General features: G+C 43.5%; 1 protein-coding gene across 5 annotated transcripts in view; it reads right to left on the reverse strand.

The window, feature by feature from the left end:
- Positions 1–3,328: 3,328 nt before the first annotated feature.
- LOC138672777 (active breakpoint cluster region-related protein) overlaps positions 3,329–16,751 on the reverse strand; it is a 423,730-nt gene continuing 410,307 nt past the window's right edge. For all 5 annotated transcript variants that reach the window (XM_069761126.1, XM_069761127.1, XM_069761128.1 and 2 more), the window contains 7 exons: positions 15,327–15,386; positions 13,508–13,617; positions 13,181–13,320; positions 12,964–13,098; positions 12,021–12,126; positions 6,842–6,989; positions 3,329–5,990 (listed from right to left, as the gene is read on the reverse strand). In XM_069761126.1, coding sequence (XP_069617227.1) covers positions 5,901–5,990; positions 6,842–6,989; positions 12,021–12,126; positions 12,964–13,098; positions 13,181–13,320; positions 13,508–13,617; positions 15,327–15,386 — 789 coding nt within the window. In that variant the 3' untranslated portion in view covers positions 3,329–5,900. The remainder of the gene's footprint in view (positions 5,991–6,841; positions 6,990–12,020; positions 12,127–12,963; positions 13,099–13,180; positions 13,321–13,507; positions 13,618–15,326; positions 15,387–16,751) is intronic.

Consider the following 16,751-nt stretch of genomic DNA (forward strand, 5'->3'; position numbering starts at 1 on the left):
CTGCTGCCAATGACAGTGTGAAATGTGGAGTGCAGGATGGGGGTTCTTGTTCTGTATCGTCCCCAAGTAAAATGAACAAGTTTATTGTGCAGTTTCCCATGGATGGCCTGGCGGGTTACATCAACATATACTGGATACCAAGATGGCTACTTGGTTGTACAGAACAAATAAAAGTTGTTGTTTATTTTTTTTTACACAATTCTGAAAAAAAGATAAAGAAATATGAAAACTACAAGATCAGACACAAACAGGATTTTCAGTAGATCATGGAAGATACAAATAGCGGCTTTTCCTTTAAAGGGGTTGTCCGTCCTTAAGCTGGAAGTCTACAGTCATCCTATGTGACTGCAGTCTTGTGAGTCCTCACTCTCCGGCATCTGGAGCAGGCTGCGATGTGACCACAATCTGCGATTTGCATACTTCCGGCCACATTCTGACTAGACATGTTCTGCATCACTTGGATTGTGCGATGCTGCGCACGTCTAGTCGGCATGTGACCACATGTATGCAAATTGAATAATTGCGGTCATGTGCACGCCGCTCCCGAAGCCAGAAAATCCTCACAACATGCATAGAGTGACTGCAGACTTGTACCCGAAGGCCGGATGACCCCTTAAAATAAATGTTCCCCAACCCACAGTCTGTGAACTTCTAAAACATTCACTAGACCTGTCACTGCATCAAAAGGAATGGAAAACTAGTTCATGCATGCCTAGTGTAAAGGCAGAAGACGCAGGTAACAAAGCTGTCCTAAAAACATGGGCAGGCCGGCCGAGAACCATGGAAAGCATTCGTTCCCTATGGGTTGTTGGGCGCTACACTCGACTTTTTCCAGCAGCTCCTTAAAGAATGCATGGAGGAGCAGTCAAGCGTCCGACCTGCTGGGCTATTTTGGAAAGGAAATAAAAGTTTGGCCATCGATCAATCACTGCAGGTCCCCCACAGTTGGACACCCACCGATCTGCCATCACCTAACCTGTGAGTAGGTGATAACTTGTTTGCAGTGAACATCCCCTTTAAGCTTGGCCCTTAAACACATGGACAGTACATATGAGCGTCTGGGACTGTGTCTAATCCATAGATAGGTGGCTTTTGTAATTCAGCACCTGTTATCCTATGGGGTTCGTATCGATTCATGGTGGATCTGTAGGTTTCTTCTGCATTTCTCTAATGGGGGCCACCCCAGGTATTGGCAGTAAATTCAGGTCACTGGGTAGAAGCTGTGCTATGTCACATGTGACCGTACGAGGAAATAGGACTTCATTCACACAATGCGGCAGAGCACTGGCCACATGTTCTGTCCCTAGAGTATATCTAGTACGTTTCATATTTAGTAAAGCTGGCCATTATTAAAGTGTTGTATTTACTTCCCTGAATAGCTAGTCTGGAACTGCAAGAAGTGACCATCATGGGCTTTGACACTTGCCCTGAGCCACATAAGGACTGTGGGTAAAACCTGAAAAGTTCAAGCGTAGATTTAAAGGGAATCTGTCATCAGGTTTTTGCTGTGTAATCTGAAATTTGCAAGAGTTAGGGACAGAGGACTTGATTCCAGTGAGGTGTCACTTACTGGGCTGCTTTCTGGAGTTTTGATAAAATCGCTCTTTTATCTGCTCCAGATCTACCACTTCTCTGAATACAGAGCTCAGTATAACCCGACCCACATCACTGATTGACAGCTTTCTGCGTACACTCTGCATAGGCTGAAAGCGGTCAATCAGTGGTGGTAGCGGGTTTACACAGAGTAGGAGGACTATATGGCAGGAAACAACTAGTCCTCTAGTGATAATCTCCTGCTAATAAAATAGTGGATTTTTTTTTTAATTGAAGCAGCAACACACAGTTCAGTGAGTGGCTTCACTGGAATCAGGGTCTCTGCCCCGATATCATGCTGTTCTCAGATTCTCTTTAAGGTACATCTCAGCACTACAAATCCAGTAATATTCATGTCTGAGTGCATTCTTCTAGCTTACATACAGGGATATCTCATGAGATAAATAGCTGTTCAGCACAGATTGTGAGCCAGCAAGGGCTGCTGAGAAATCTGAGCTCGAAAGTTTACAGAAATCAAAAAATCTAAGTAATTTCCTCAACTTTACACGTAGAGTAATTTAATCCGTAAAAAGATGGGTGAGAAGAGAATAAATATATGCATACAAGGCAGACACTACAACTTCCAGCAGTCCGCTCAGCACTACCCACGGCTCCTTCTAAAATCTCCAGCTGGAAAGGATGACGGACTTACCAGAATCCTCAAAGTGTTAGCACCAGTAACAGCGCAGATCTGCCGGATGACCATGTCCATCATGTTTTCAAGATGACATTAACATTTATGAAGGTCATGAACAGGAAAACAAGACTTCTACAACTGCACCAACGGAAAAAAGAAAATCACTGCGCAAGTAAAGTGATCAAAGCACAAAATCGCTTCTGAGGAAGCCAAGACGAACTCGGCTGCACTGCAGTGTGACGGCAAATCCAACCACAGGACATGTATAGGGGCAAAGAATCCAAGCAGCATCTGATCTTCCCTGCATTCATACTGTTCTTATTAAGTAACAGTGTCAAATTATTTTGCCCTCCTCTCCCCTTGCTTGTGCTCATCATTCAGGAAGGTTGTGAAATTGGGCTTCTCCTGCCTGGTTTTCTCTTGCTTAGCAGCAGAATACGGGACCAGGAAAAGCTGGACGGCTCTCTGCACTGGATTTCAAGCCAGATTGTTTAGGTTATAACTGTGGCAAGGACTTAGAGTTTCTTATGTCTTCTACAGTCACTTAGCATTGCTTTAATGAGTTAAAAGAGAATCTGTCACCAGGTTTTTGCCATGTAATCTGAGAGCACCATGATGTAGGGGCAGAGATGCCAACTCCAGTGATATGTCACTTACTGGGCTGTGTTTTGCTGCTTCAATACAATGAGTGTTTTATCAGCAGAGTATCGATACAGGACAACTGGCCTCATGCCTCCTAGTCCAACCAAAGCCCTGTTTATCAGCTTTCTATCATACAGTGTACACAGAAAACTGTGGCATGGACAAGTTATACACAGCTCAACATCTGAGGTCGGCAGCACAGAGAACTGCTGCATCCAGTAAATTAAGTGATACATCGCTGGAATCAGGGTCTCTGTCTCTACATTGTGCTTCTATCAGATAACATAAAAACCTGCAGACAGATTCCCTTTAATACTGTACATATAGAATGAAAATGATGGAAGTCAAGTTTTATAGTTTCAACCGGATAAAACAACTGCAGCCTGAAAAAACAAGATCCAATTCCATCCTGTGAAGGATGATGATATTTTCCATAAGGTTTTTTTTTTTTTTTTTCTACGTCTGGATTAGGAAAAATCCTGACAAGGGAGTGATGACCTGTACTAAACCAGCAGATCAAATGATTAGACCTGTGATAGGGGAGAAACTACACTGCTGCAAAATTTGCCTTAAAGGGATATATAAAGGCCACATCCCTGGCTGCGGTGTCCTTATATTATGTGGTGGTATAGTCAACTAAATATCATCCCCAAATTAGTGGATCTGGGGACTGGAGCCCCAGTGTGAGCAGGTGAGGTTCACCTTATGTATTATTAATCCATGAAAAGGAGGAAACATGAACCGAATGAATGTTGGGGCTCAGGTTACTGTCAGCTGCAAACTTGTGAAATGTAGTCCCCCTCAAATACTCCACCGCCCGCCACAGGAAAAACAAACCACTAATGCATTTACTGTATAATAAAATGACCAGGCCAATATTATCTGAACGCAAATTCTAGAAAACCAAACAACAAAATTACTTATCCGCTATCCCAAGGAGGAATAGTCTGTGCACAGATCAGGGGGTGTCCTAGGAGAAACATTACTGTGATCCAGCATTGTTTTTACTTTTTTAATAAAAAAATGTGTGTTTTTAGGTTTGTGCAAAATTCAGTATGGCTTTTGCACCACCTTCAAGCTATTTTTTTCAGCACTTGTGATTTTGTAGATTTGCTCGACAATCTGATTGTGTTTTTTTTTATTATCGAAATCTTTCCGACTAATTGAACATTTGTGACTTTTTAAAATATTGCACAATTGTATTCCTGTACCCTACCGGAGCACATAACCTGACTTTTTGTGCAGTTAAAGAGTCATGCAACATTTTACTCAAAAAAAGCAACAAAACAAACACAAAACAACCAAAAGACAGACAAGAAGGTAACCAAGCAAATGATGAATGGGGGCCATAATGAATATCGCCTAACGCACAGTAACGTATGGATCCTACACCAGATCCAATCCCTTTATTGAAAATCAATTAAATGGCCGTACAAGCAGCCAAATCTGTGCCCTCTGCACCTCTACACGTGCGGCTGATAGATCACAGCCCGCATTGTCTACTGCCCTGTCCAGAGACATCCATGACAATTAAAAGTTTCTCTTGGAAAAAACAATAAAATAATAATCCCCTCCTTTCCCTCTGGAGGGTTGGTTAAGGGTTTCCTAAAAGCAGAGCTGGGAATGAAGCGGTCATGTGTGTCCTTCAGTGTCATTACAATGGATGGAGGAGAACCCACGTCTCATTGTATTATATACCCCACCTCACCCTTTACTTTCTGGTTTCTTTAAATATCTTTTTTCTGCTTTTCTACTTTTATTATTTTAACCTTTGATACAAATAAATAGGAACAAAAAAAGGAAACTCAAAACTAGAAGCAATGTACTGCACAAGAAGCTGCCATGGATTATCACGTGCATGTGTGTGAATGGAGCAGAGAACCCGGCCTGTGTAGTCACCCCCACTGCTGCTGAATACACAGGGTGTCCTGCATTAGAAGAGCACCACATCTGTCCAGAGGTGGTGTGTGGTATTGCAGGTCAGCCCTTTGTAATTCATTAGAGCGGAGCTGCAATACCGGACACACTCCGCGGATCAGTGGTGATGGTTCGAAAAAAGAAATCTAAGCTAGACGCAACCTTTAATTTCCAAAATGTTGGTGTTAGGATAGATCTAAAACACACGACATGTTGACCATCTGTTCCTATAACTCCATTTTCCCAATTAAGTTAAACCTAATTTCTAAGGGGACTGTGCGTGTGTTTGGCGCCAGCGTGGGGTACCTGACTTCTCGGAATTGATTGGTCGTGATTAAGGGCCGGCTGTGGTGCAGCTCGGGTACCGGTCAATTTCCTCATTCCCGGAGGAGTAACAAACGTACCACCTTTTGAAAGCAGCAAAAATCACAAGTGACAAATCCACCAGGAAATGAAAATTAAAAAAAAAAAGGACCAAAAGCACTTTTCATCCACAATAGAAGACAAAAGTTAGAAGAAAACGTCATGGCAACGGTTTAGCATTAAAAACGTTAGGACGGAGAGTCCGCTCATATTCTGCCAAGTCTATGAAGGAAAATATCGCAGAACTGAGCAGAGTACCCCAATGTTCATCAACCTCCACTCGCCATGTGCGGGGGGCAATTGTCAAACAATGGGTTTCATGTTTGGCCCCTGTGGTCCCCGAGGGGAGGAAGGATACAGTGCAGTTTGCAGTCTCTAGCACAAGTTGTTGAGAATATGGCAGGTTAAAAGACCCTTCAATTCAGCCGAGGTGTCAAGATTTTCCCAAGCCGTTCACTCACATGAAGGAATGTGGGTAATAAGAAAGTTCTCCAAACCTCCGCTCCCCCGGGGTCGCCTGCTCCTACATAAAATAATGCCTGAAAACCAATATACAAAATACAGCTCGCTACAAGGGGAGCACAGTGCCGCTCAATTTATAGTTTTCCTTCCACTTTTCTGTACAAAAGGATTCAAGAAATGAACAGGAGCAAGATGGGGGCTGCTCTGGGTTCTGGGATCATTCTTCCAATGTCTTTTGCCAAATGTACAGAGAGAAGAGGAGCCGCCTGGTCTTCTGGTTGTCGCCTCACACGTCTGTGGAGTAGTACAGAGTGTTCCTCTTCAGCTCCGAGAAACTGATCGGGGGGTGCTGCAGGTAATAGAGAAGGACCTGGACCTGAAGAAGAAAGACAAAAAGCATGGAGTTCGTTTCTAAATACATCGCTTTATGTGCTTCAGAGCTGCATTCACAAGGCTACGGCTTTTAGGACTGAAATCTCGTCCCAGCAGAGGTTAGGGAAAGGAAACAAGACACGGGATCTCCGCTGTCTGAGTTTGTTCATTCGGAAGTTTGCTGAGTGTTCTTAATGACTTCCAGCAGAATTGTAAATGCAGCTCTGGATGATAATAGAAGAAGTCACTCAATCAGTGCAAGACGAGCTTTATTGTATGCAGGTTACATGTATGTGTAAGGCTACTTTCACACTTCCGTCGGTACGGGGCCATCGCAAACCGTTTAGCACAACGTGGGCAGCGGATGCAACGCATGTGCTGGCCATTGTGATGAGCGGGGAGGAGGGGGCGGAGTTTCTGCCGCGCATGCCCGGTTGAAAATGGCGGACACGTCGCACAAAAAAAGTTACATTGAACGTTTTTTTGTGCATCGCGTCTGCCAAAACACGACGGATCCGTCGCACGACGGATGCAACGTGTGCCCATCCGTCGCGATCCGTCGCTAATACAAGTCTATGGGCAAAAAACGCATCCTGCAAGCACATTTGCAGGATGCGTTTTTTGCCCAAAATGACGGATTGTGACGGAGCCCAGAAGACGGAAGTGTGAAAGTAGCCTATAGTGTAAAATGCTCAGTAAGTATTTAAAGCTGTTACACAGAATACAGTAGTCAGTCCTAGTTAAAGGGGTTCACCGCGTTACACAATTTCTATTTGCCATCTGTAAACTGTGGAGGAACTAACAAGTGCTAATCATCCCACCTGCATGTGCTCAATATCAGCAGCGGAAAATTACCTGTGCCATAACGTCGTGTGACCAAATGTCTGATGCCAGGTTTGTGTGGCCTTTACTTTCCACTTCCGAGGGTCTTAGTAATGTGGGGCCAAAGACAGTGGCCAAGTTATGCAGCGACATCTTGTTGATTGGCTCCTTCTCTGCAACCCTACAATCAAAATGGAACAAAAATAGAAAAAAGAACCTTTAGTGTGCGAAAGTACAAGATTATGGAAATAACCCAAATATTCTTGGCTTTATCTAAACTTTTGGTTTGGATGCACATAGTCAAGAGGCTATTATTGTCGGGGGGCTTTTCGGTCCTATGTTACCAGGGTTTTCCAAGATTATTACAAATTTGCCTATAGACAAGTAATATGATAAAAACCTATCCTCACACGTTGCATTCACCGCTCTGTCGGTCTTTACCTGGCCTCAGCAATGGCGTGCTGGCTATATACATGATAGATGTAGCAGATCACGGGTGTACAGCACAGGACGGCTGAGGTCAGTGACTGGCTGCAGCCATCAGTAGGCGAGCTGCAATAAATGATGACCAAAGAGGGGCTGGAGGAGATAATGGCCTATGTAGGGTCGTTCTCCATGTTGTCTGCTTTAAGAATGATCTGAAAAAACAACCCTTTAAATGATGCAAAAATCATGCTGCTATGGCCATTAAATAGCAGCATATAATCCTATTATCTTCTGAATTCCTGCAAATCAGATGTTACTGTACAACAATAGCTTGTACTAAAACTCAATGTGGGTAAAGTTTTTGCTCGTGGAGAACACCAAGCTGGCGTGTGGAGACTTATAAGCCCTGTAACATTCCCTTAGGATATTAAATATGCAAATAGCCTCTTCAGAGAGGAAGAGACTGAAGCTCTGGTGCCTGATATTGGAGGTAGCAACCCTGCAGGTCACTATTGATCCTTTAGCGTCCCTTGCCACGACTTAGAATAGGAAGCTAAACCAGAAACTCAATTTCCAAACACGTTTCAGGGTTTTTGCCCATTAACAGTGCAAATCAGGAGAACTGATGAGGTCAGTAAAGCGGAGTAGAATTAATGGCGCTATATAAGTGAGTAAAATAAATAAAATAAATAAACTGGTTGATTGGGTAAGAAGCCTTACACCCACCTCCTCTTCTCCAGTATCCTGTCCTGGTCTACTCTGGCATTGCTGCTTTGGGATCTGCAGTATATCACTATGCTTTCACAAATTGGTCATTCTGAAAAATTTCCCAAGCTAGTCCCTTTTATTTTGTTGCTTGGTGTGCCTTTCTTTAACCCCTTAACAACCGCCGATACGCATTAAAAGGCGGCTGATAAGGGGACTCATTCCCTCATTGCAGTTTTATAACTGCGATCGGGAATAAGGTTATAGTGTCTCCCCCTAGCGTCGGAAAATCTCCAGACGCTATCACAGTCCTCAAAAGCCAATAATTAGTATGTCATGCCCATAGTCAGATTACATTTTCTGTAGTACCTTTGGGTTAAAAATCCTCACTATACCCTTGGATAAAATCCTTGAGGGGTGTAGTTTCCAAAATTGGGTAACTTGTGGGGTGTTTTCACTGTTAAGGCACATCAGGGGTTCTCCAAACACAACACCGCGTCCTCTCTCGATTGCAGTCATTTTTGAGTTCAAAAAGTCAAACTGTGTTGCTTCCCTTCAGAGCTTTGCTGTGCGTCCAAACAGTAGTTTTACCCAACATACGGGGTATCGACGTACTCAGGATAAATTACACAACAAATTATCCTTGTGAAAGTAAAAAAATTAGGGCCGATGCTAAATTTTTGTGAAAAAGGAGTAAAATATAATTTTTTTTCTACTACATTCCAATAATTCCTGAGAAGCACCTTAAGTGTTAATAAACTTCTTGAATGTGGTTTTGAGGGGTGCACTTTTCAAAACGGTGTCACTTTTGGGTATTTTCAAAGTCACTTCAAATGTGAGGTGGTCCCTAATAAAAATTGTTTTGTAAATTTTGTTGGAAAAATTGAGAAATTTCTGATGAACTTTTAACCCCAAAATAACGTTTAAAAAATTATGCTGATGTAAAGTAGACATGTGGGAAGAATTATGTACTATTTTGTGTGGTGTAACTATCTGATTTAAGGGCATAAAAACTGAAAGTTTGAAAATTGTGAAATTTGTCAAATTTTCTATATTTGTGTAAATCTATGCAAATCATATCGACCAAAATTTACCACTATCGTGAAATACAATATGTCACGAAAAAACAGTCTCAGAATCAGTTTGATCTGTTGAAGAGTTTCAGAGTTATTACCTCAAAGTGACACAGGTCAGATTTTAAAAAATGTGAGACAAGATCATCCACGGAGCACAGTGATAAAATTTGCCGTCTTAACTTTGCAGTTATGTGCAGCTGCTGGTACTGTATCATGTACCACGTTCAGCCACCATTGTGGTATTAGCTCTGTGTGGACACTGGTTGTTCGTACTAATGGAAGCGCCATCTAGCCGACTACATCTGGGCAGAATGTGCTCTATCGTACCTTCGAGGCAGAACTGCTCAGTGGTGTCCTGCCCTTGGATAGTGCCAGGTTCTTTTCTCTCATGGGTGTACAATCAGTATGACTTGGCACCACCATGTTATATTATGTGGAGGAAACCACAAACCAACCAATCACTTATTAATCCGTCATTACAGTAAGAGTACGGTAGTGATGTGTGGCGGACTGTAACTCATTCTACACATATAATGGTGGCTTTTCTGCCAGGACACTCGCTGCCGCACATTGTACTTTCCCAGCGATGCTCGCCGTCGCCGCACATGAGCTACTGCTATGAGAAAAACAGCTGCGTCTCCCCTCCTCTCATGTTCCCTCCAAGGCAGATGTGGGGGCTGGCAAGTACCCGTCTCTCAGATGGAAAACTTGACTTTTCCTCTAAACTCTTGGCCTGATTCTCATACGAGGAATTTACTAAAGATTTGTAGCCATGGAAAACTATGAGACTAGAAATGTTGTGTGTCCCAGTCACGATCGTTACCTGGGCCGAGCTTCAGCTAACTCCAGTCCGTGCAATGTGAGAGAAATCTGGAGACTAAATACCACAGAGTGCACCCAATCCTTCCCATGATATCCCTCACAGAGAACGGCGCATAGACGGGCGGCTTATATACTACAGAACACATGATGGAAAGTCTCTCCACAAGCTCTGCCTGGATATTCTTACCGGTGGAAACCAGCAAGTTGATCAAATCTTGAGTACGTGACCACAAGTTATATGGGCCGACTATTCACAAAAATTCTGAGGTCAGAGCCCACAGTTCCTAAACTAATAACCATTAGTTTACCTCCATGTAGGAAAATCTACAGCCGCATATCCCACACCAAATTGTGCAGATTCTGCGGCACATTTCATCCTTTGCAATGCAAAGTCCATAGTAAAAATCCATAGCATTAATTGATCTGCTGCAAATCTGTCATGACCGTCAATTTAAGTTGTTGATTTTTTCTGCAGTGTATAGTGAAGATTTCATAAAATCTCATCCACAATGCTGCTAATGGGAAGTGAGTGTTACAAAAAACATAAAATCAGGACAGAAAACTTACTAAGTATCTGGGCCATGCATACATACCATTAAAGGGAGCCTGTCGGGCTGTATATGCAGTCCGATCTGTAGACAGCACGGTATATAGAAGGAGACGCTGAGCAGAATTATATATAGGTTTGTTGGCAAATACTCAATAGAACTAGTACTTTATTCATTGAAGTCCCTGGTGTTTGTATGTATACTAGTCCAGTGGGCGGTCCTAATCAGTGATTGACAGCTATCTGCATGCACAGTCATACAGATAAGACTGTCAATCACTAAGTAGGACCGCCCACTGGACTCATGCATACAATCACCAGGGATTTCAATGAATAAAATACAAATTATACTGAAAGTTTTTACACAAAAATGTCTATCAATCCGATCAGCTCCTCCTGCTCTATGACCTCCTGCCTGCTGACCAGATACCATTTTCAACATAAGTTACCTTTAATGGTCACCTTAGGGAAGCGGTGGTGAACCTATAGCAGGCGTGACATTGGGGACATGCAGAGCCCTCCCTGTGCGCTACAACTTCAGCACTAGCGCCACCACCTATACATTAATGGAGGGAGAGATAATTGTAGAGGAGAATGGCTGATAGTGACCCAAGGTCTGAGAGGACCTGTAGCCCACACCAGATTCTCCAAATCTCTGCATGGCAAAAATTAAATGAAGGGTGAGGGGAGGCACACACCAGGATGGGGATCATATACCAGGATGGGGAGCATGTACCAGGATGGGGAGCATGTACCAGGATGGGGAGCATGTACCAGGATGGGGAGCATGTACCAGGATGGGGAGCATGTACCAGGATGGGGAGCATGTACCAGGATGGGGAGCATACACCAGGATGGGGAGCATACACCAGGATGGGGAGCATACACCAGGATGGGGAGCATACACCAGGATGGGGAGCATACACCAGGATGGGGAGCATACACCAGGATGGGGAGCATACACCAGGATGGGGAGCATACACCAGGATGGGGAGCATACACCAGGATGGGGAGCATACACCAGGATGGGGAGCATATAACAGGATGGGGAGCATACACCAGGATGGGGAGCATACACCAGGATGGGGAGCATACACCAGGATGGGGAGCATACACCAGGATGGGGAGCATACACCAGGATGGGGAGCATACACCAGGATGGGGAGCATATAACAGGATGGGGAGCATATAACAGGATGGGGAGCATATACCAGGATGGGGAGCATACACCAGGATGGGGAGCATACACCAGGATGGGGAGCATACACCAGGATGGGGAGCATATAACAGGATGGGGAGCATATATCAGGATGGGGAGCATATACCAGGATGGGGAGCATATACCTTTATATCTGCAATCGTGTACCCCTGCGTCTGTCTAAGGCTGCCCTCTGCTCATTATTCAGGTTAAGTTGCCGTGTTGGCACTTTGTGATAAATAAGTGGGTTTTGGATTCCAGTATGGGCACTCTGTTTCTTAAAGGTTTGTCACCACTGCCTAGCAACTTTTAGAAAATAGTGATAGATGTGAAAAGGTGAAATTTTTTCGTACATATGCCATGAAACAAAATTAGCAACATTTTTTTTCCTTTATGGTAAAAGTGACATATCTCCTTCCGTCGGTTTTATCTACTTACCTTTTTAAGTGCTGAAGCAAGAAGAGAAAGGTCATGAGATTGGGGTCGGGCAGGGAGCGCAGAAGGTGCATCATGCAGTTCTCCTTGGCAGCTGGATCAGACAGAGCTGTAACCATGGAAACACAGGAGGATTAGAACTCCGGAGCAGCGCAATCACCCACAGGACAAAGCCTACAATGGAGCCCTGCAAACAGCTGGAGCAGAGGCCATCGGGGCGGGCGGCCCCGCAATGGCTGATCACTAACACACATGTGGTGTACATGGGGCGTGCTCCTCTGTATATATATCCATGAAGATGCAGCATACAGAAGATGAATGACTAGTATTAATTGAATATTCATGCCGATCTGTCACTTTTTCAACACTGTCCATTATACTGTGGCAGAGCTGCCACTGGCGCGTCATTGCCCTGCTTTCTCCTGACAAGGAGGCACCAATACGACAATGTAATTTTTATTTTCATCTTTTACATTTTAAAAATTGCATAAAGGAAAATGGGCCGACCGAATGTGGCTAAAAAGTGAAATTAAGAAAAATTGACTGGAAGCTTCAGTGTTTTGTGTCTCTTCAATTTGGTAGACAGATTAATAGTTCTAAAGATGAAGAGAACAAGTGGAAGCCGTAAGGTATCTGAGCTTTCTGCTGATTTTTGGCCACTTCTATATATAAAGGGCCAATTTCACAGTGTAATATGGGCATATTTCTGCTTCTATGTTATGGCCACAAATCCTGAAGCGACCAAGGATCTGATCCCCATTACGAACATCATCAGGCCTTGCTGCCGAACAGCTGAATGGTTTCTATGGATCCTGGTGTCGTACCTAAAAAATCTGACCTCAAATACTTGAAAAAAAAAATGCTAAAAAAATACTTTGACTATTAATTGCCATAATGAGAAGCATTGTTAGAGGATTACAGAATAGAAATGAAAGTTGACTCCTACCAATTCCTTCCATGAAAGCCAGATACAGCTTGTCAGTAAGGAGGGGTTCTGGGAGCTCCCGGAAGTAAAGCTTTAGTGTGCCAGCGATGGCGTTGATGTCCATGTCACTAAGCATCATCAGAATGTCTTTACTGTCTAAGAAAGAAAAAAAGAAGCTCCGTAAGGTACAAATATTTCCAAAACTTATTACGTTATGTCACATATCAACGTAACTTACTGGCATCAAATGCAGCCTTCAAGGCCTGGATATCAGTAGCCACTCCAGATATTCTGTAGATGCCGACCTCCTCAATGCCACGTTTCTCCACCTCCTCTATACATTGACGAACTATATATGGCACCTTAGATCTTTCCCGCCTGCAGAAGAGACAGAAGTGTGCTCATTAGAGGAGCAGTAATAAGCTTGGCTTCACCGGAGAAGATGCGCTTAGACGCTGACATTGCCTCTACTAATTGGTGAAAGTCAAAGGAAACTGACAGACTTCCCAAGAGCTCATTAAAACCAAAGAGTAAGAGGGGAGGATGTTACTGGTGGTCTACTTACTTGGTTACCACACTGATTTTAACTCCAAAAACCCCCGTCTGCTTTTTAGAGGGCGTCCTTTTCAAGCTCATATCCCGGCTACTAAACTTCATGGAAAACTCAACTTTGATCTGTTAATAAAGAAAAAAAAAATGATCAAAAGGTGCTAATATGTCTACAAGTACAATATTTGTATCAGCTATGGAATTAACTGATATAGTGAGAAACAACATGTTTAAATAGTGATCTGTTCACACTAGCATCATCTGTAAATGATGGAAGCCGTTATGCTGGGATACATCAGATTAAAGGAGTATTCTCGAGTTATAAGCTATCCCCCCTATCCATGGGATAGGAAATAACTTCCCCATCATTGGAGGTCTGACCAATAGGACAGCCATCATTCACGAAAACAGGAGCGCTGAACAGAGCAGTGGTCAATCATTCACGTTGCCGCTCCATTCATTCTTATAGGTCTGCTGGAGACAGCTAGGCGCAGTCCTCGGCTATCCCTGGTGGTCCCATTAAGAATGAATGGAACGACCGTGTGCAAGATCGACCACCACTCCATTCATAGGGATCTTCAGAGCTTTGTTTTCAGGATACGTGGGGATCAGTCGGCTCTCCCGAGATCGGGAAGCTCACTCGTATCCCATGGGAAGGAATAACTTCCAAATCCGAAAATACTCCTTTGCCAAAAAACAAACCTCCTTATCGTTAGACATGGCGAATGAAGAGAACCTAACATTACAGGATCTGAGATTCTCTCACTACTCAGTAGAAGTGACCAAGCTCAATTAATGCGGCTTATTAATGGAAAATGTGGACACAATATCAATTGCAAGTCTGGAGGCAATCTGTGATATTACCATGTCCTGGTGATGTAATATCCACTTACAGAAAGACCTGAACATTTTCACCAACTGATAAAAACAGGATCTAAGTGCGGCCAAATCACATTTTTTGACACGATTTCCAAGGCAAATAATACTTATCAGGTCTGGGGAATTTTTAAGATAAATACTTGATATTCTAATTTAGTAAATTATTAACAGTGACAAGTACTTAGATGTTCAAAACGAAAAAATAAAAAGTATATGTAGGCTGCATCGTACAATGTATTCCGGGGAGATCTGTGTTACATAGAGAAGATATCAATTGCAACCTGGAAGGAAACCATACAAACCCCTTGCAGGTGTTGCCCTTCACTAGATTTGTGCCCAGGACAAACAGTGCCAAGCATGGAGCCATCATGCTTTAGCTATGTTAAGAAACCATACAAGTTGAGAGCGGTTCCTTCAGGAGCACAGTGCTGCCATGACTCCTACTTGATGGAGGGTGGGTGTGGAGGAGGGCAAAAACGCTCCTAGAGACTAACAGATTAGGGCTGGGACAAGTGCTGGGGAGCTGAAGCTAGCCAGGTTAAGCCATGTGGCCACCTCGAGCCGCGCAGCCACCTCGAGCCGCGCGGCCACCTCGAGCCACGCGGCCACCTCGAGCCACGCGGCCACCTCGAGCCACGCGGCCACCTCGAGCCGCGCGGCCACCTCGAGCCACGCGGCCACCTCGAGCCACGCGGCCACCTCGAGCCATGCAGTTAACTCCAGAGCAGAGTTTGCAGTCTGCAGTATATAGCAAACAGCTAGCAAGTTCTAGGAGGATGGCTGATGACCTTGACAAGGAACAATACCGTACAGAATTAAAAATATTTTCATTCTTAGTTTTTACTAATAAATAGCAAAATTGCTTATTTTTAGAAATATTAAATTTGTAAAACTGCATAGACAAAACAGCCCATTTAATGGTACAAAACCCCCCAACAACTGTATATGTTACCTACCCCATTCATCTCTATCACGTCCATGTGCCAGTTCTTGCTTTGCACTGCTTGAGGATCCAGCTATTAAGAAAAAGCAACCAGGTTAAGACATGATGTCTGGTTTCTTGTTATCATAACAGATATATGCAATAAATTCAGATCAAGAGTAGCTGCACAAGATTTCCTATAATTTACAGTTAGGTCCAGAAATATTTGGATAGTGACTGAATCTCCATGTTTTCAGCTCTGCAGGCCACTATTTTATTTAAAATGAAACAACTGAGATACAATTGAAGTGTGGACTTCTAGGCTTAATTAAAGGGGTTGAATAAAAATATCCTGTGAAACGTTCAGGAATTGCCACTATTTTTCTACACAGCCTCATCATGTAATTGGCTCAAAAGTAATTGGACAAATTAACTTTACCATAAAATATTCATGTTTAATACTTTGTGCAGAATCCTTTGCAGGCAATTACTTTAAGTTTTGTCTTAATGTGAAATGAATTCTCGATGGGGGGCAAGATCGGATGATTGACTACTTTTTTGCCTTAAACTTCTGAGTTGCTTTTGCAGTATGTTTTGGGTCATCTGTACTATGGAGCGCCGTCCAATCATCAATGTTTTTGATTGAATACGAGAAGACAGTATCGCCCTGTACACTTCAGAATTCAACTGGCTGCTTCTGTCTTCAGTCATATCATTAATAAACACTAGTCACCCCGCAGTACTGGAAGCTCTGCATGTGGAGTGCTTTGGATCATGAGCTGTTCCAAACCTTCTCCATACTTTCTTCTTCCCATCATTCTGGTATAGATTGATCTTTGGTTCATCTGTTCAAAGAATGCTTTGCCAGGACTGAGCTGGCTTCTTTATATATTTTTTGACAAAATCTAACCTGGCCTTTCTATTTTTAAGACTTAGATACTGAAACACATACTTCCTGGAGAGTGATCTTCACTTGGGTGGATGTTGTGAACGGATATTTCCTCACCAAGGAAAGAATTCTGCGATCATCCACCACTGCTGTCTTCTGTGGACATCCAGGCCATCTTGAACTCCCAAGCTCACTAGTGCTTTTTTCTTCTTTTTTTTTTACAGAGCTGTTGAATTGACCACTCCTAACATTTGTGCTACCTGATTAATTTCTTTTTTTTTCAGCCTAATGATAGTCTGTTTATCTTCCGTAGAGAACTCCTTTCGCATCTCGGCTTCAGGAAAATGGCCGCCGCGATCTCCATCTGCGCACGCGCGGCATCCTACGGCCATTTTCCTGAAGCCCCAGGCAGCAGAGGACTCCATATGCGCACGCGCGGCCTCAGGAAGATGGCCGCCCCCACAGATCACCAGGGAAATAGCGCCGATCGCGCGTTTTTTCTTCTCCTGCCCAGTGGATTCAGAAGATGGGCATGCGCAAACCACTACGCCACCAAAGGAAATATATGCA

The sequence above is a fragment of the Ranitomeya imitator genome, chromosome 3, assembly GCF_032444005.1.
Source record: "Ranitomeya imitator isolate aRanImi1 chromosome 3, aRanImi1.pri, whole genome shotgun sequence".
Lineage (NCBI taxonomy): Eukaryota > Metazoa > Chordata > Amphibia > Anura > Dendrobatidae > Ranitomeya > Ranitomeya imitator.